This window comes from Crinia signifera, chromosome 6 (genome assembly GCF_055691185.1).
Source record: "Crinia signifera chromosome 6, ASM5569118v1, whole genome shotgun sequence".
NCBI lineage: Eukaryota > Metazoa > Chordata > Amphibia > Anura > Myobatrachidae > Crinia > Crinia signifera.
In genome coordinates, this window is record NC_139222.1 from 124315126 (window position 1) to 124336661 (window position 21536).

Consider the following 21536-nt stretch of genomic DNA (forward strand, 5'->3'; position numbering starts at 1 on the left):
GTCAATGTTCCCGCCTTCTGACAGCCCTGCTGCAGCCTGTCCAGCTCTCTACCTCCCGCGGCCCTTTGACCCTTGCTGACTTCGGACAGATGTCATAGCTGAGAGGGTGGCCGTTGCAGTGTTTGAGACCGTAAATGTGTGTATGTGTCATGTGTGTGTATATATGGGGCTAGGTTTATGTGTGTCTTTGTGTGCATTCTGTATATGGGCTGACTGCATATGTAGCTGTGTGTATACATGGGTGTATGTGTGTATAAATGTGGGGGTATGTGCATATACAGCTGTGTTTCTATGTGTGTGCATATTGTACAGTATATGTGTGATGCTGTGTATATAAATGTGGCTGTTTGTGCACATGCAGCTGTGTTTATATGCGTGCATATATGGCTGTGTGTATACATTTGTGTGTATGTGGCGGTTTGTGCACATGCACCCTTTCACTCTACCTCACCTCCAACAATTGACGGCGCTGCTATTTCCACTAGTTCACATGTGTGCTGTCTTTAAATAATACTTGACTATTCCCTCTTCTTCAAACCACACATTTAGCACCTTTCACAAACCTGCCGTTTTTATCTCAACAATATTTCCAGGATCAGACCCTTTCTCACTTAGGAACCTACTAAGAGCCTCATCCACTCCCTGGTAATCTTGCGACTAGACTATTGTAATCTTCTCCTACAGTATGTGGCATCCCTGAAAAATACCTCTCTCCACTCCAATCTGTCCTCAATGCCAGAGCCAGACTCACCAAATGCACTACATCTACCTCCCGCCTCTTACAAGCCTTTCACTGGCTCCCCTTTCCTTTCAGAATTCAATTCAAGCTTCTCACACTCACAAAGCTCTCACCAATTCCTCTCCCATTTACATCTCTGACCTCATCTCCTAACCATTCTCTTCCCTCCGCTAATGCACACCGCCTCTCCTGCCAACCGGTTACTTCCCCACACCCTTGCCTCCACGACTTTTCACGCACTGCTCCCTACATCTGAAACTCTCTACAAAACTTTAAACAGGCTCTCAAGACCCACTTCACCAAACTCCGCTAACTTTCATCCTGTCCAACTGTAACATGCTCACTCCTACCACTTGTCACCCCTGCCTGCTGCCCTTACTTATTTTTCCTTAACCATCTACATACTTTGTTTGATGGAATCTAATCCCTTGGTTAAATGCCACCATATTACTTATTTTAGGATTGTCTGCTGATGCAGAAATGTTTATATACCATGTACTTGTCCTATACAGTCTTAAACTGTAAGTCACGGTCTTCTTGTTTTTTGTTTACTTATTCGTAAACTTTGTAACTGGGTGCTGAGGATCCCTTGTGACACTATATAAATGATAATAATAAATTGTTTGTATCATACAGACAAATGTAGCACCTGTTTCAAATCTTTTGCATCCAGCAAAGGGAGGGTGTAAGTCTAATAATTATGGCTATGGATTAAAAAATAAAATAAAAAAAAAAACAGTGGATGGAGCAGTCTTCCAAATGCAGATGTACAGATACTTGGCATACACAGGTGGATACATACATTAGGAAACACACAGGTGTGAGTGAATCAGGATCTGCGCAATACGTACGTACATTACCATAAGGCAGTATCCAGGCAATGGCCTGTTTACTACTGATGATGGCTGCTAACAATGTTATAACTTTCAGCTGGTTTGTTGTTTACCATCAGTGGCGGCTCTTACCTCTGCGAAGGAGGGGGGCTGCCACGATGTGTGCCCACCCCCTCCGCTGCTGTGCTCGTGGTCCCCGCTGCTGCTGCCACCACAAATCCCAGTCCCAGCCGCTGGTCCCTGGCATGGGGCCAGCGCAGTAGCTTCTTGCATACTGCGCATGCACTGGCCCCCAGTCTCTATGGGCTGCTATTGCAGCAGTCCCCGGAGGCATATTCAGGGTCCCGGGTCCTGCGGAGTACTGTGCATGTGTAGAACCCATTTTTGGAGCTGCCTCACAGCTGCTTATAAAGAGGCATCCCGGAGGGAGGGAACACCTACCAATGGGACTGCCTTGAGTGACTGGCAGGTTGGACTTTCAATAGGAAGTCACTGCCAGTCACAGTGAAGCCAGAGCAGACTTGCCGACTGCATCTGGCTTCAGCCCATAGGTAAAAACCGCCACTGTTTACCATCATCCAGTTTGGTTGCTACTGAGATCTTTAACAACTGAAATGTATTCAAAGCCCATATTTTCTTTCCCTGATGACCGTTATATGTACAAGCTGATATCCGGCAATTGCTAACTAACAATGACTACATCTATGGTAATGCATTTATCAGAGTATTATGCCTTTTCCTTTGTAGAGTCAACTTTAGGAACCCTTGTGTGGAATGAATTTGCTGTTATAACAGAACAGTAGTCATAAACCCAGAACAACAAGTATTTAATGAACAATCACAAATACTCAAATATTAACTTTTGAAAATGTAATGTACATATCTATTTTTCAAAACATTTGTTGTATATGTACTTATATTCTTATACATTTCACTTTCTACAGTAATCAGTAACTAATTGTATATAAATTCCTCTAACACCACACATAGGTTTCACAACAACAGTTATAAGTGAGAAAAACATTAAGAGGAGGAAAAGCTTCTTTGCAGTTTGCAATTAATGTAACAGTAAAAATACATGGCCACAAGTGTATATGAGCAGAGGAGTCTAACTCTAGTCTCGTAATCCATAGCTCCCAATCAGATTCTTTATTTAATTGGTTTTCAATGACACCAGGCGATTGATTTTCTTGCTATTGCTCCAGTTTTCATTATCTACTACATTAGCACATAGAGTGGTCCCAACATCTAGCCATAATGGAGGCAGCCATTAACTCATACTCTATGAGGCAAGTTTCAGCGGATTGATGAGTTAAATATTAGTTCCATACAGAAAATTTATGCATCCACTATGAGTAGGATTTCAATCGAAATAGAACAATCAATAAGATATTCGCTTTTATTTATGTAACCAGCACTAGACTGGACATTGTGCATGCATTTTTCTTAAGTTCCTTTCAGTGAGCTTCTATAACTAAGGAATTGTGAGACTACATTACAACAGCTAACGTCTTTGTTATACATGTACATTGTGATGGGAGAGAAGCAGAGATCTGTCTTCTAGTTGTCTAGACTGGTGCTAAAATGCGTCAGACCTGAGCTCATGGCTTTGCTGAGGTGAGGAATTGGCAGAAACCCATAAATGTTTTTAATACAGGTGTTAATTTATGTAAATGACCATAAGCTTGCTGCTAAAATTGATGCACACTACTTCGCTTTCTTATTCTAGCTGGTGTTAAACCGTAGACTCTGGCGCTACTGCAGCATGTGTACACTGCTGTACACGAACTGGGCCATTTTCCTAGTGACTTTTTTATGGCCACCACGGGACTACAGAGAGGTATTAAAGAGCCCTGCACCCATTATAGATACTCCTACCCTGTTCATTAAAATTCTTCACAGAGGATACTTGACAGATACTAGACCATGAAGTCTATGGAGACAGAAGTGCACACTGGAACATTACAAAGGCAATTAAAGATCAGTGATTTAATGCAATACCCATCAATAGTCTAAAACCTGCAAAAATCAGAACACAGAGGGAGACCAGTTAAAATGTGTATTTCTTTGGGTGCACATATTTAGAGAACTATTACACATAAGTAGCCTTTTTACAAGAGAAGCTTGGTAGCCATATCTGAATTGTGAACAGCCAGAGATGCTACTTCGAATACTAAATAAAAGACTAGAACCATTATTTTAATCAGGCAGCATCTTAAACAATTGATACTTTATTCCCATGCTTAAAGTCAAAAATAACCATGCTGGTACCTTTTTCAGGATACCTGTGGTTCTCACAGTGTACCGAATTGCAAATTATGATATCATCTTTTTGGTAAGGAGGCTCTGTCTTAGCTCCAGAGAAGAGTAGTAAGTGTAAATCAGTGTGTCAGTGTTCTGAGATTTGAGAGAATCTCTATAACCACAGGGCCAAGACAGATATTGCATAGAATTATTAGAATACTGGTTCTCCTGTACCAGTACACTAAGTGTTAGAGTACATACTATTTAGTCTTTTCCCTGAAATTTATAATGTAAACTAATCCACTCAAATTATCATAACATCTGGTTTCTTCTGCTTCCGTATAATTGCACAAGAGTACTCCTTGAAGGTCTTCACGATTAAACACACCACTTTTAGGATCACAGAGAGAGATACTATTTTTCTAAAGTCCTTCATCATTGTATGTTGGAGTAGATGGCTTCAGAATGCTTTTAGGGTCACTCTCCACCAGAGGGCGCCAAGATACTTCCCCAGTTAACAGAAGATCTTCTCCATTTAGTGAATCCAGATATTGCATCTAAATTAATTAGAACAATAAAAACCCTGTTAATACAGAGAAAGTATTGGAAAAATATTTTTTCAATAAATATTAATTTGAAACACTAGTTTGAAGATTAAAATCCAACCAAACATTAAGTAACATCCTAGTAACATAGATACAGAGAATTTGACAGCATATAACAACCATTCGGCCCATCTAGTCTGCCCCTTTTTAAACCATATTATTACCCTTACAACCTCATTTGAGCTTTATTTATTTGTAAGGATATCCTTAGGTCTATCCCATGCATGTTAAACCCTTTGAGTGCCAACGTTGCTGTAAAAGATCCTCAAAATATCTGATACAAATGCAAGTGTCGCTCACAGCGACTGTTCTTTTAGTATAAATACATACAAATACAGCAGAATTAATTGAAGTTTAGTTAAATATTGCACCCAAAAAAGCATTTTTAGCGGATATTTTGAGGCTCTCACAGCAACGTTGGCACTAAAAGGGTTAATAAAAATGTTTGCTTGACAATTTTCACATGTATTTTGACAAATTCCCTTGGCACTCAAAGGTTAAATTGTTCTACTGTCTTAGCCTCCTCTGAGACAGTAGAACAATTTAAACATGCATGGGACAGCCATAAGGACATTGTTAAATAGAAAAAGGGATCAAATGGGGTTTAAGGGTAACAATATGGTTAAAAAGGGGCAGACTAGATGGGCCGAATGGTCCTAATCTGCCGTCAAATTCTATTTTTCTACGTTACTGGGAATCCATTTAAAATATTGTCTTATAATTTTGGTTACGTTACTTTGTGACTGCATTTTAATCTTCCAACTACAATGTCAGTACACTTATGCACAGATGCAGAAATAGGAGAGTACCAACAGTGGTGCGCAATTAAAACAATGTGCAGCTAGTGTGATTACACCAAGAGGTATAACATCCAGAATATACCCACAACAAGGATGCAATTGATACAAAAGGAGGTGTTTCACACACAGCGCTCAATGTATAACCTCAAAAATAAAGATAAATATCACCATTTGTTTCCCACTGATTTCTTAGATGGAGGACTCAATCAGGGACTTATGCACAGATATCAACCTACATGGGTCACAAATGTGAGGAATGATTAGGAAGCCGATTAACAAATGCATGTAATTTTAATTTTACTGCAATGCACCTTAACCAAGCATACTGTATGTAACAGATGACTCTTGGCTGGAAATGCATCTTCATTTGTGACTGAGGGGTAGATTTATTAAGCTTGGTGAAGTGATAATGTGTCTGGTTTTTATCACCGCCCAATCACCTCCTACCTGTCCTTTTGCAAACCAAGCCTGTAACTTCACAGTTAGTAACTGATTGGCCGGTGATAAACACCACACTTTATCACTTCACGAGCTTAATAAATCTACCCCTGACTTTGTTAACTGCAAAGCAACGGTGTGTTCGCACATAAGCAAAGCCAGGTGGTGGAGCGGAGAGGGAGCATTCTTTAATAGCCTCCCAGTCTGCAGCCAAACCCTGAATTTGTCAGCATGCCCATTGGTAGATGGAGGGAGCTATCCACCAATCAAGTGCTGACAGCCATTCACTGTATACAAGCATGTGGAGAGACAGCGCAGGACTACAGGAGGGTCACGTTTTATTTTTAATTATTCATCATGTCAATGTAAAAGTAACATTTTGTAAATTGTCAAGGGCTGCATTTTATTTGTATTTACTTGGCAGATCATATATAAGATCTGTAGGGATTAAGCTGCTATAGATCTGGCTCAAATGCCAGGGCAGTACTATGACCACACCATGTGTAAGTGTTGTCTTGAGCATTTAAACACTATTGCATGTGATGCGTGGAGTCGATTATGCCTTTCATATCAGTCGTCACTGCAGATTCCTCCATCACTTGAAGGCACAACTGAGTATCACATCCACCTAAAAACTAGCAGAAAGAGGCTACTAAACATCTTGCATCTGTGCTGGACAAGGAGAACTCTGAAATGTTTCTCCTCCGAATAGATTAGTACAGGTAATGTGCTGGTGCACATCTGTGACCGTTCTCAAATTTCTGTTCTTAAGTGTGTGCGTGGCTGAACATTGGATGAGGAGTTCAGGTGCTGAGTAAAGAGTCATTTTATAACATGTGAAGACTGTCAGCGACTCTCATTCTGTAACTGACCTGCAGTGTGAGAAGCTTGACCCACTGGCCTGGCAGGACGCATATGACCTGTTAGCCATATTTTCCCCTCCCTTAATGGACATTCTCCACATTTTTTTCTATCTACTTTAAATAATACTGTCTGACTACATAAATGATGATAAATAATATTTATTCTAATGCAGATCATCTACCAGCTGAGAAAAAAGGAGAAGGTTAAACTTTGCTACACCTAAAAACATGCAATAGGTGTGGAAAATTAACAATGTGGTTTATCAAAACAAAATATTAGGTACTTAAAAGCAATATTGGTTGCTATAAAAGAATAAATAAAAAGGTACTGCCGGTATCAAGCAGGATTTAATGATAAAATGTATAGTCACCCACAGTCCAAAACGATTTCCTGTCCAGTGTCAGTTCCTTTTTTGCTTCCCTTAGTGTCCCAATTGTTTTAGGCTTATTTCTAATCCAATGACTCTCTGGGAGAGACTGTGCTCTCCTGCCGGTGGAATACCTTTTTGAAAATGGGGTTCCACTTGATGTACTGGCTGTTTGAAGTCCCAATAAGGAAAACGGCTACCGGGATGGTGTGGGAGCTGGTCCAGTCACAATGTAGAAAGGGAGGTGTGAATACAGATTGGTGTGTTAGCATGCTGTAAGTCACCAACGCGTTTTGATTTGCAGTACCCTGTACCAGTGTTTTATACCCTCAGCAATAGGGCCAATAACGAACACCTGTTGTGTGTTTAATTGCTAAATTCTATATATTTTCAATAATATTTATAGGCTGATCGTTCTCAGAATAGGAGACAAAATATTACCCATTTATATATATAATTTGATATAAAACAAGTATTAGAAGGCATTAAAAAACCCAGTACTTGTGTATTATCACGGTGCCCGGCTACGCTAACAACGTAGCCTAAGGTACGTTGTGAGCGTAGCCAGCACCGTGATAATACACTCGATGCCTGGCGAATACACTCACGATCCCTGGTGGTGACTGACCAGAGGCGGCAGCGAGAGATAATACACTTACGATCCCCTGCAATGACTGACTAGAAGCGGCAGCGGGAATCCTGGCACGGAGGAGGTGACGCACAGGAGTCAAGGAGGGGGAGCGGGATCTGGCAGCGCCAGCATTGTACGTAATTCAGCGTACTGCCGCTGGGGGAGCATCACATGGTTTCCCTGCTCCCCCAGCGGCACTACTCTAATTGCGTACATTGCTGGTGCCGGGGAGAGGAGGGGGAGTGAATGCTGCCGCCGGGGACATTGGTGCGGGGATCGTGAAGGACGTTTGCCGGCCCGGAGGAGGGTAAGGATAAAGCACTACACACACACACTAACAATGTCATATCTCAAGTATCCACGTGGGCGTGGAGTTAATTTTATAAAGCCACACTTTATAAAATTAACTCCACGCCCACGTGAATACTGCGGGTATGACCTGGATAGTGGGGATATGAACCATTGTGTATTATCACAGCTCCTGAACAAGTGACGTAAATTATGTAGTTTACGTAAGTTACGTAGCCAGCATAGTGGTGTATTGGTATTCTCAATACACCCCTGTGCAAACTACAGAATGGGCACCGTGATAATAATATATCGATGCATTTGAGCTATATACAAAAAATTAGATCGATATCTACATTTATATTTGTGTTTCCTCCTGTATTTTATCTATTTATGTCTTGTATTTATTATTCAGTAAGACCACACATGCGCACCATAAATCATAGCAATATATATGGAACTAATATAAATGCCTCCTAAATGTGGAGAACAAAGAATGGGAACATGACATCATTTCCTGCTTCAATAATGATAAGCAGTAGATACTACAGATAAAATAGCGCTTACCGGCATATGAATACCGGAAGTATGAAATCCTCCATTTTGGAGATGGGCAGAAATAGATTAATTGGAGTGCCGCAAGCTAATAGATGAGGTGCAACGCATGTGCGGTCCATTAACCGGAAGTCCTGTATTCCGGATATCCGGAAACGGACTGTATATGTAATCTTACTAATTTGGGTTTTTTAATGCCTTCTAATACTCGTTTTATAACAAATTATATATAAATGGGTAATATTTTGTCTCCTATCTGAGAACGATCAGCCTATAAATATTATTGGAAATATATAGAATTTAGCAATTAAACATGCAACAGGTTTTCGTTATTGGTCCTATTGCTGAGGGTATAAAACACTGGTACATGGTACTGTAGACATCACCTTGAGAAAGCTGCAAAGCGAAACGCGTTGGTGACTTACAGCACGCTAACCCACCAATCGGTATTCACACCTGCCTTTCTACATTGTGACTGGACAAGCTCCCACACCATCCCGGTAGCCGTTTTCCTTATTGGGACTCCAAAAAGCCAGTTTATCAAGTGGAACCCCATTATCAAAAAGTTATTCCACCGGAAGGAGAGCACAGTCTCTCCCAGAAAGTCCTTGGAAATATCGGCCTAAAACAATTGGGACACTAAGGGAAGCAAAAATAGGAACGGACACTGGACAGGGAACCGTTTTGGACTGTGGGTGACTATACATTTGATCATTGATACCAGCAGTACCTTTCATTTATTATTTTATAGCAACCAATATTACTTTTTAAGTACCTAATATTTTGTTTTAATAACCCATATTGTTAATTTTCCACACCTGTTGCATGTTTTTAGGTGTAGCACAGTTTAACCTCTTTTTTCTTTATTGTTATTTGGGCTTGACACCCAAATTAATTTTAAACTGCAGCTCTAGCAACTCTGCTCCTCCCTAGGCGCCCTCTTGAGACACCCTCCTTTCCTCCATCTACCAGCTGACGCTGGTACAAACTATGTAAACTTGACGGCAGACTCGCCTTCGTGTGAACAGAGCAGCTGATTCAGCTAAGTAGATTCACTTACCGATCCACCACTTGATGTTTAAAGTCCTGTCATCCAGCTGGGGTACAGCCAAGTCAATGGACATCTGTACACACAGCCAGATGAATCAATATATCTGCAGATATATCAGCCATTGGCTGTGCTGCACAGCTGACGCAATATTATTTGTATACAGCCACCTATGATATATTGGCCATTTCCTGAAATGGACAAATATCTCCCAATGTGTACCCAGCTTAAGACGAATAAGGATTTGAACAGTTCGTGTATCATGCATACTAATTTTAACTTATTTTGTTTACTTAATTTTATTTAGCAAGTTTAGGGACATTTCTATATTTATTTACAGTTTCTTATATAGCGCAGCAGATTCCATTGCGCTTTACAATTGTAAACATAGATAAACCAAACTGGGTAACAAAAGACAGACAGAGGGCCCTGCAGCAAGCTTACAATCTATAGGGATATAGGAGGGAAACACAAGGACAGGCACCAGTAATAGCATAGCAGTCCCACCATGTTGCAGGTCCAGAAGGGAAGCTATACAATACATAAGTGTCTCATAGGGTTTTGCGTGTGGTACTTAAACAGATAGGCTTGCCTGAAGAGGTGAATTTTCAGGGAACACTTGAAAGTTTGGAGGCTAGTGGAGAGTCTTATTGTGCGTGGAAGGGCATTCCGTAGGATGGGAGCAGCCCCATGAAAGTCCTGTAATATTGAATGGGAGCTAGTGATCTGCACAGAACAGAGACGCAGATCTTCATCAGTCCATATTATGGGTTTGAATATTGTATATCTAACAAATTGCATATGCAGCTGCGGGATACATACGCATCTTTACAAACTTATGAGCAATTCACAGTCATATGTATTTTGGTGATTTTTTATGGGTGGCAACAGGTCTGTAAAAAAGTAAACACATGCAAAAACCATTTTGTATGGGTCATGGGCCTTTAGCCACAGTTCTTGCTATTCTGAGGTGTACATATGCAATGAGGATACCGAATTCAGACGTATGCCCTCTGCCTAGTATGGGGTATTATGTAGGTGCGAACCTAGGTGGAGTGGGGCAGAGCGATTGCAGTGATGCACACAACCAGTGGCGGTTTTTACCTACGGGCCCAGGTATGGTTACCACCTAGACCCTTTAATTCCGGACACATATTAATTACACAGGTTCTGTGGCTGGCTGACTTCAAGACTCCACTTCACCTGATTTTAAACTGCCACAGAACCTGTGTAATTAACATGTCCCTAGGCCCAGGTAAAATCCGCCACTGTAGTGAACCCAGATGCAGTCTGTGAGACTGTGAAGAAGCTGACCAGCAGAGATGCTTCCAATAGCAACCAATTAGCTTTGAGATTGCATTTATTAACACTCTATAAAATGATAGGTAGATGCTAATTGGTTACTATGGACAACTTCTTATGAGTATCTGTGTGCTTGCTTTTTAAAACAGGTATATTTTTATTATTTTTTTAAATTTTAACACAAAACATATAGAATACACTAAAACAAAAATGATGATAAATAACAAATTACAGCGATGTTTATAGTCGCTAGGCCAGTGGTTCCCAAACTGTGTGCCGAGGCACCCTGGGGTGCCTCGAGACACTTGCAGGGGTGCCTTGGATTGGTGGTCTAGGTCAAATTCAATAGGCAAAACCAGAGTTTGTGGCTGCCAATCATGAAATATGTGGCAAGCAAAAGCTAATGTTGTTCCTCACTACATAATTGATCATAAGGTTGATATATAAACACAATTTACTTAATTTAATATTTTTTCTAAATTTATCAACAAGAAACGTTTGACCTAGGGGTGCCTTGAAAAATATTCTGATAGTCTAAAGTGCCGTGATTCAAAAAAGTTTGGGAACCACTGCGTTAGGCACTCTACATTCAGTAGTTATAATTGAAAATGTAAACATACAGAAAAAAACATTATTAGGAATCAGAAAATCATGAATGTTATAAAATTGACACACAACTATAGATAAGTCGGTACTTGTTTACATTCACAGTGGCCGATATATCGGATGTGATATCGGCCGATCCGATTTCTTACCTGTTCATAACCCCACTATCCACTACGCAGCGTGGCGATGGCGGAAAGCATCCTCCCGACCTTTTCATACCCCCACTATCCACGTCGGCGTGGAGTTGATTTTATATAGTGTGGCGAGCGCAGCGAGCCCCGCAAGGGGATGCAGATTACTTTACATGTATTCCGCGTCCGCTCACCACGCTTCAGGCTCGGTGGCTACCCACAATATATAAAATCAACTCCACGCCGGCGTTTGAAAAGGTCGGGAGGACGCATTACGATGCCGCTCGCCATGCTTTGGGGTGTTGTGGATAGTGGGGGGGGGGGGGGGGGGGGGGTGTGTGTGTGTGACTAAAACCTCATTGTATGTCATACAAGTGTATAGCTAATGGCATGGTATTGCACCCTATAAAATCGCAAGCGATTTCACTACGGTAGCGTACGTAGGAAAACTGGGCGCCCTGCTAGGAAACAAGTACCTCAAAATCTAATGTCGGTACTTGTGGAGTATCACGGCTCCCACGACCTTGATCGTATGCTGATCGTATGAGAAAAAATCGCATCGCATGCGATGCGATGGCACCCGATTTTGCACTGAAATGCATCAAAATGCATTGAAATGTGTAGTAAACATGTGAAATGCCCCCAAATGCCATTTTTCATAGTGTACCACCCCCACTATCAACGTCAACCCGAAGCGTGGCGAGCGGCAGCGGTACGCGTCCGCCGACGTGGATAGTGGGGGTATGAAAAGGTCGTAGGACGCGTACCGCCGCCCCTCGCAAGCTCGCTGCGCTCGCCACGCTTTGTGTTGGCGTTGATATTGGGGGTGGTACACAGTGAAAAATGACAGTTGGGGGCCAATTAACAGGTTTCATACTAATTTTAATGCATTTGGATGCATTTAAGATCAAAACCGTATGCCATCGCATCGCATCGTATGCCATCCGATGCGATCGCATACGATTTTTGACCAAAAATGCTGAAAAATCGGTAAAAATCGCATCGCATCGTATGCCACTACGTATGGCATACGATGCCATACGATGGGAGCCGTGATACTCCACAAGTACCCTAATGTCAAATCTCACCGTGTGTACACAGCATTAAGGGCCACAAAACAGATGCATCCACATACAGCATTAACAGTGTAGGGTTTGTGAGGTTTTTATAAGCTCAGTAGCATACGCATGCAGTGCGCACATTAGGTACAAAGTGATGGCATATTTCTCAGCAGTTAATTTCATATAATTATATAACAACACTTGTATGAACCACATCTAGCTGGTGCAGCCACTGCAGTACAGTAGGTTTTTATTCATTGCATCTTAGCAGCAACTTCACAGAAAATATCAGGTCTTCCACAACAGTAGATTACAATTTTTTTTTTTTTTAATAAAGCAGTCACAGCAGTGGGGTTTCCCCTTTGGTTACAGCAATTTATGCAAGAACAGTGGTCCCTCCTGGTCCTGCCATCCTGAAACTAAACCCCACCAACCACCCGGCCTATTGCCTGGCTGCCTTGTTTAGCATCATGAGCCCTGAACCTTGTTCAAGGGGAATCTTTAAGCCCAGCTCTCATATTATGATGCCAGACTTCAAAACCTTGACCAGACCTGCCATACACCCTTCACCATGGAAACGAGGAGGAGAGCATTTCACAACTTACTCTGCAACTGAAAATCATACTGGGCCAACTTATTCAGCTGCAGCCCTGTGACCACCCCGCCACAAGATCTAGCTAATTTTTTTTTTTAGGTTTTGACAAAACCACCTTCCTGTGTAAGGGGGAATTCAATTACCTGTGATCCATTCCATGGTAAAATCACATTTTACGGGATTTTTTTTAAATTTGGGTAATTACATAACCCATTTTTTTCCATGAAAGTTTTCACACAAAAACCACACAGGATTCCCATATTTAAGTTTTTACCGTGGCTCACTGAATTCCCCTCATAGTCTTCTGAAACATTGGGGGGTTTTCAGACCTGATCACTGCATTGCTAAATTGCAGTGACCTGCGATCAAGTAATCACCACCAAGAGTGAAATCCCGCCCCATAGAAGCCAACAATTTGCTTAGCATGCCTTGTGAATTAGCTGGATCAGCAAATAGCTGCACATCCATTCGAAATCAAACACCATCGAATGATTTTTCCAGTGTGTGTAGGCCAGGACTTACTTGGCAGCTGCAATAGAAGCAGACAGATCCGGGCCAGAGCTGATGTCACACGCCCTCCTCCCCTCAAACTCACTAGCAGAAAACACTGATTGCCACCCACAAACGCTGACTTTCTTTCAATTAACTTTGTTACGGCCAGTGATCAAAAAAGTAGCAGTATTTCATTGCAGGACGGTTTCGCGCCATGATCCAATTAGCTAAAATCTAATTTGCCATGAGGTAAAGTCCTCAAATGAAGGCACTGTACACCTGAATAGAAGAAAGGTAAGTCTCTGGTAGAAGATAAGGGGATCATTAGAGTCACAGTATACACACACATGCATATATTTTTTAAATCATTAGAAGGTTATACAGGTTGAGTATCCTGTATCCAGAGATCCATTATCCGAATTATTGCAAAAAATGTGTTTTTTTGAATAATTTGAATACCTCCCCCCTGACTCTTTTTTTTAATATTTACCAAGTCCCCCGGGGTCCACGGCAGGCCTTCAGCAGCGTCTCCGGCGATCCCAGGAGTGCATTGCGCAACATGACATCACCGGCGCACCTGGGAACTTGCGCAATGCACTCCTGGGACCGCTGGAGACGATGCTGAAGGCCTGCCATGGTGCCGGGGGATGCCGAGGGACCATCAGGGCACCACCAGGGGACAGGTATGTTAAATCACTTATCCGGAGTGCTCGTGGTCCCGAGCATTTCGGATAAGGGATACTCAACCTGTATTGCCTTTAAGAAAATGAAAAACAGTTTTAGAGATGCACCGACTTAGTAACAGAGGCTTTAGATACCTGTATTAATAAAAAATAAATAAAACATTTGGATTTTCCTGCAATTTCTCACTTTCAAATGAGCTGCTAATGTCACACCTCCGTGACTCTCGGCAGCTTGCTTTCCATCCACTATCCATTCACCTGCCAAATATCACATCGCTGAGCGTTTACCTACGCACGGCTCGTCCAGATTATATTTGTCTTTCAGAAGATCTAAGCCTTTCCAGAGGGAGTACAGGGATGAGAAGACAGACACTGAAACTCATATTTTCAGTAAATCTAATTTGTACTTGGGCTCAATTTGTTGGTATTAACAGGCTCAAAATGGTTTATGTCTGAATTAAGCTGCCAAGTCTGTATATTTCCGTGTATGCTACAGGATATGAATTTATTCAGCAATTGAAACCTGCCCTAATGAAAATATTATTATGTGGAAAAATTAAAAAATGTGAGCTAAAATTAGCGGACAATGAAAACACCTGAGTAAATGAAGGACACCAAGTATATTGAAAGCACAGATGTGCTTCATTAATTTCTCAGCCAAGCATGACCACTGTCATATATAAAAATGCTAGACTATACTGGCTGCCTGTAATTATGCCTAGCATGGATAGAAGAGGACACCTCAGTAACATGGAAAGAGGTATTGTTTGGTGGGTAAAATTTTAGAGGAGCTTCGGTGACCAAGATAGCTCAACTTGTGAATGCTTGACAAGCAATGTTGGCTAAGATGATGTCAGCATGAATGCCAGGGAAAACAAAATAGCAAAGGACAACAATCTTCGGCAATTCAGCATCCTGCATGTTGAGGAAAAAACATATATTTGTGCAGATAGATCAAGGTAAATGAAGGAAATGTAAAGAATTATTATACTGTATGTAAAAAAGGCAGCTCTGATGTAGTAATATAAATAGGAGTTGCAAAAAGCATAATTGAGGGGAAAAGCTGAAGTAGGCACAGGGGAAATATTTTAAGTTGTTGCTGGCTGTATTCTTATTCCTTCTGTATTTAGGGCTATTTATTCAGCTCTGGATTGCACGAGATAGACACCAAATGGCGCCAAATGTAAAAGAGTTTGAGAATAAGAAGGTAAGAGATTTTGAGAGAGTTATCACATTTTTATTTTTTAAACGGCAATCCATTACATTACCTGGTTTTGCATTGTAAATGATTGCCGCTTTCAAAAGAAATGGGAAAACTTTCCCAAAATCTCTTTACCTGATTCCCACACCCTTTTACATTTGGCCCAAGAAGTTGTTTGACTGTGATAGTTTAAATGGACATTTGAACATTACTAGAAAATACCACGCCTTTCTTTAGTCTGACAATAGTGGTTATTCCCTTTCCCCATCTTGAACATTGTTTAGTTCACACAACTACAGATTACACAGCAGAAACGCAATTTTTGAAAGCGCTCTTTACATTTCTAGCATCCCGAACCATGAATACCATGGCAGGAAACCCAAAGTGTGTCTGACATATGTATTGATGGCAGTTCTACTGGAATTAACTTACACCCAACCAACAAAAAATATATGTCCACAAGGTGTGCGTGAGCTACACTATGTTTCTGGAAGACGTCTGGTGGAATAACACTGCTTAGCATACACAGTGTGTCCCGAAGGTCTGGGAACTGTTCTCACCAGGCTTGGCCTGCAGTCAGCAAGCGAGAGCACCAGCTACAGAGTGGCAGGAACACAGACCAGCTGAATAAACAATGACATGTTAGAATGAAGGTAAAAAAAAAAAAAATCTACTCTCAAGATCCTGCCTGCCCCGTACTTGTTAACACGGCTGTTTCAGCCCAATCTCACATAATCCGTAATGAATACCTTGTGTTTAAAAAGAAAAAAAAGAAAGAAACAACTTTAAAAGTGAAATTAAATAGATTTTTTTTTTTAAAGACCAAGAAGAAATTTTAGAAATCTGGTTATAAAGAACAGAAAATCCCATCTTCTTGCATGTGGGAAAGGACCCAATGCCCACTGGAAACTGGGAAGACTGAGTGAGGAGGGTTAACTAGAGCTACACCTTCAAATCAGTTCTATCTTTGGTAAATATCTCACGGAATCCTTGTAAGGAGCATGGAGTCATTTGGGAAAGGATTACGTAACTCACAGGTGTTTCTGCAGACCCATACAGTTCAGTCCATGCAGAAAAAGACATCATTAAAACCAAACCTTAGAAGGACCTACAAAATCCACATGAGACTAAACACTAAAACATTCTTTGGAATTGAAGGATTATTAAGCATGTCACGGTGGTGTTTATTTCATTTAACGAGTTTCAGTCCAGCTACAGAAACCGTACCACAGAAGGCATGGATGCTGGAAACTTGAGCATTGCTCCACAAACGTTCAGTCAGGGCAGCACGCAATGCTCTCCTGTGTCCTCATGTCCTTACTATATCCATTTACTAGCGAGAACATGCTAAACAATATTAACTAATGCCCCTGGTGAGTTGTTTACTGCATGCCAACACTATGTGTAATGCGTCTGTAAAATAAAATATGTAGTCAGGATGCCTCTAATACACCATTGCGTGTGTGATCAGCTGCTTTGTATTAAAATGTGATAAACAGAGTATTAGAATGTCTCTCATTGTTAGCTTCCAAAAAGAGTTGAGAGAGCGGTACTTGTTTCCTATCTGGGCGCCCAGGTTTTCTACGTACGGCACCGTACTGAAATCGGATCGCATCGCATCGTACACATACACGATATTGAACGATGCGATGCGATGCGATGCGATCCGATTTCCCATAGGAAACAATGTTAAATGGCTCAATTTAGCCAAATTATCATAGGAACAATAGTAAATGGGCCAAAAACACCCCTGAACATTGAAATGTCCCCCCAAAAGTAGTTGACGCCACCCCGCCATCAACGTGAACCCGAAGCGTGGCGAGCGCAGCGAGCCCGCGAGGGGCGGCGGTACGCGTCCTCCGACCTTTTCATGCCCTACTATCCACTAGGGCGTGGAGTGAGAATAGAATAGTGTGGCGAGCGCAGCGAGCCACCGAGCCCGAAGCGTGGCGAGCGCAGCGAGCCCCGCGAGGGGACGCGGATACCTTCACAGTTATACGCGTCCCCTCGCGGGCTTCCCAGGTGTCCATGGCGACGCGGACACCTGGGAAGCCCGCAAAGGGACGCGTTTACCTGTGAAGGTATCCGCGTCCCCTCGCGGGGCTCGCTGCGCTCGCCACGCTTCGGGCTCGGTGGCTCGCTGCGCTCGCCACACTATTCTATTCTCACTCCACGCCCTAGTGGATAGTAGGGCATGAAAAGGTCGGAGGACGCGTACCGCCGCCCCTCGCGGGCTCGCTGCGCTCGCCACGCTTCGGGTTCACGTTGATGGTGGGGTGGCGTCAACTACTTTTGGGGGGACATTTCAATGTTCAGGGGTGTTTTTGGCCCATTTACTATTGTTCCTATGATAATTTGGCTAAATTGAGCCATTTAACATTGTTTCCTATGGGAAATCGAATCGGATCGCATCGCATCGCATCGTTCAATATCGTGTATGTGTACGATGCGATGCGATCAGATTTCACTACGGAGAATAGCATGGTGCTCAATTTACTTAGTGGGCGCCCAGATAGGAAACAAGTACCGAGAGAGCTTTGCTCAAAGAAAAAACAGCTATAGAAAAGTAAAAAAAAAAAAAAAAAAAATCAGTAAAGTTTGGGAGCAAAGTTAGCGATAAGGAGGTGAAAATTAATTTTGTGGGCTAAGGCGTAGTGAAAAGGAGAAAAAAAAGCTGCTCTATTGTGAAAAAACTAGGGCAGGCAAATGCAAGTTTGTTTTAATTTGTGTTGCACTTAACAATAAAGAGCTGGAATGAGCAGCAATCAGCACCAAACACAGACAAAAATGTAACAAAAGTATCGTGGAAGGATCACTTTCCAAGATGGCCTCTCACAGCGTTGATCCAGCAGTGATTGGGCTGATTGACCTCTCGTATGACGGCATACTGGTGTTTTGTTATGGTCTAATTGTTAATCATGTGTATACAATGAGCCAATCAATTTTATTTTGCTGCCAATCATGTAGTAACATAAAGCCAATATGCAAATGTGGCTAGCGATTAGAAATAAAGGGTGCCTAGCACTTTTCCTGTGGATAAGGCTGTCATTTTGATTTTTGCATAAACCAATTAAGAATAAATTGGTCAATCAACTCAGCATATTTGTATGTTTCAATTTAGGCAGGGATAGAAAAACTTGTATCCAATAATATGAAACCACACAAACATCAGAAGATATCAGATTTGACTTGTTGTGCACTCACAAACAATATGTATGTATATACAATTCATGAGTGAAGGGGTGTACACATGGACAACTTTTAACAGGAGATTTTGACTAGATAGTCAAAATCTCCTAGAAGGTTAGCCAAAATCTCCCTATTTTTCTCCTGCTTAGTCGATATGGTCTAGCAGAAATTGCTTAGCATAGAAAGACTGTGCAGGCAAGGCAATTTTGACTAGATCATAGACTATCATTGCTTAGACAAAATCACTTAGTCAAAATCTCCAGAGCATCTAGCCAAAATCTCTCCCAAAATTGCTAAGTCAAAATTGCTTAATCAAATTGTCCATTAGCCAAAATCTCTCCAAGTGTACACCCCTTAAGGAATGTCTTTTTGAGCAGATTGTACCTGTATATTGACCAGGGAAGATGAAGAACAATTATCTCCCTGCAGACTTGTAATCTGCAGGAGAAGATAGAAACTAGGCAGAATAGATCATTTTGAACTCTTCCATATGCAATACTTCTAGAGCCAATTCAAATCAATTTAAAGATAGAAAAGACACAAAAAGGCTGATGTTTCCACACTCATGATTAATATAAAATGAAAGAGTAAACAAAAGCAGTATTTTGATGGTGGAAAAAAAGTTAAAATAAATAAAAGTGTGGGCTTTAAAGTGTGATTTTTTTACTTTTTCCAGCAAGTGAATTTCTACTTATACGTGTAGTCCAGCAGAGTGACCCGCGGCTCTCACTAGGGATGAAAAAAGGAGTCAATTGAATGGTTACTCCATCTGGCCATTTATTAGCCATGGGAGACACATTTCTTTTACCAGCTAGTTGTCCTAACCAGGACTGTAGATGGGTTAATTTCTACATGAAATGTAAACCTGTCTATCTGGGCATGTAAAAAAAAGTTATGGGTGCCTGATCAAAACCAATGAACTGCTCCGATGGGTGCCTATTACTTTTGGTGCTCATTAAAACAATTGAATTTCCCCCTTGGTGTGCACCCTACAGTATACATGGAGGGGATAAATAGATACAGATTGAGTATCCCTTATCCAAATATCCGTTATCCAAATTATTCCAAAAACCATACATTCCAAATAGTAAAGAAAAAAAATTACTTGCTAAAAGCACTACTGGGGACATCTGTAGTTGCCACTACTGAGGACATGATATGTAACTGGCACTAAATATGTGCAAGACAATGATTGCTTGGCATTCAAATTCAGTGTCTGGGATTGTGCACAAACTTTGTTTCATGTTTTGAAACCTTGTTTTATGCACAAATAAAATCTATTTGTGTGTATTTCATGTGTTTGATGTGTTTATACAGCATAAATGCAAGATACTTCAAGATACAGCATTGAAATATAAAAATATTCTGAAATACAGAATAATCCGTTATCCAAAATTCTCCTGGTCCCAAGCATTTTGGATACGGGATACTCAACCTGTATATGCACACAGTGATCAGTACATTTTGGTTGAAACAGTCAAAGCAAGCATGACTTTCATCTCACCGCCATGGTATACTTATCTTAAAAAATTGTTCTATTTATACTAGAACTCCAGGTCTCTATTTATTGGAGGTGTGCAGAAGAGACGGACCCTATGTCTTACAAAGTAGATGCATCATGTACATTTTATTGCAGTCAATGTATAAATTGAATTGGTTTTATTTTCTTAACTAGATGACCCTTTTACCTGTTTGCGCACATATTCAACTATTAGTTCCAGTTGTTGGGGATCATCACAACGCATATTGAAAATATTTCGCCAAAGAGCTGCAGCCAGAACTCGGTCATCGGATGTAATCCCCTAAAACAGGGAACAAAATGATTTATGCCTATTCACCAAAAAAAAAAAAACTAAACTGAAGAAATATATACATTAACCTGACATAAATATTTGCAATTAATCAATGGGAAGTGAGGGATTTCTGTACCATAGGCAAAGGTCCCATGGCACTGCTGACAAACAGAATTAAGCAATTGATGAGTACAGTTAATTTACATGTTAAATTCAAGAAGGCTGCTGTTATTTAACAACCATGTCAGAACGCAGAGAGGTATTTGAGATATATATATATATCATTAATGAAATTCTGCTGAGGCAAAGTAGTTTTTGGGTTTGCTCACAAATTATGTACCGTCTGCATAGTAAAGTAATAGTACCTCCTCTGGCCTTTCTAACTGTCCGTGGGCTTGTGTTGTTCATGCAACTTGCAGTACGGATTCCAATTTGGCAGCCTGCCCCCTGTTTGAAGAGCTTTGTCAAGCCTTATATAAAGCAGGCGTGCTGACGAAATGCAATTCGAACTACATATGGCTGTATTAGCTTCAACATAGCAAGGTGTCAGGAGAACACAATTGCCAGGTCCACAAATGAAAACCACATTTTGTATAGACAGAAACGGATGCTGGCATCCCAAAAGACGGAATCCTGATAGGGATCCGGTAAGTATACTTATCTTCCCCCTGCCCCTAATGCTCACCGCAGTTTAACCCTACCTGCTAGGGTCTAACCTTAAGTTCCTCTTTAGTGCCTAAACTTAACCCTCCCTCTCAGCCTAACACTAATCCACCCCCAGATACTTAAACTCGGGATGTTAGCAGTCAAGATTCCGGCATCTGCATCTTCATCGTTGTCAGGAATCCAGCCCCAGTCTTCTGGCTACAAGTCGGGGTGCCGGCATTGGTATTCTGACTGCCGTCATCCCATCAGCTGGGATGTTAACTGAATTCCACACATAGGAACAGACTTGTACATACACGTGTGGCTAAAATCAGTTGAATCTAGACAATGACAACATGCACAGCAATATGCGGCAACAGTTTGCAACAACCCACCTATCATCTAATAAATAGCACTTACAGTATA

The 21536-nt window shown here is 41.3% G+C and overlaps 1 protein-coding gene across 2 annotated transcripts in view; it reads right to left on the reverse strand.

Moving 5' to 3' along the window:
- Positions 1-2382: 2382 nt before the first annotated feature.
- Positions 2383-21536, reverse strand: part of UQCC1 (ubiquinol-cytochrome c reductase complex assembly factor 1) — a 125745-nt gene continuing 106591 nt past the window's right edge. For both annotated transcript variants that reach the window (XM_083147029.1, XM_083147030.1), the window contains exons 9-10: positions 20361-20474; positions 2383-4373 (exon numbers count right to left, since the gene is read on the reverse strand). In XM_083147029.1, coding sequence (XP_083003155.1) covers positions 4239-4373; positions 20361-20474 — 249 coding nt within the window. In that variant the 3' untranslated portion in view covers positions 2383-4238. The remainder of the gene's footprint in view (positions 4374-20360; positions 20475-21536) is intronic.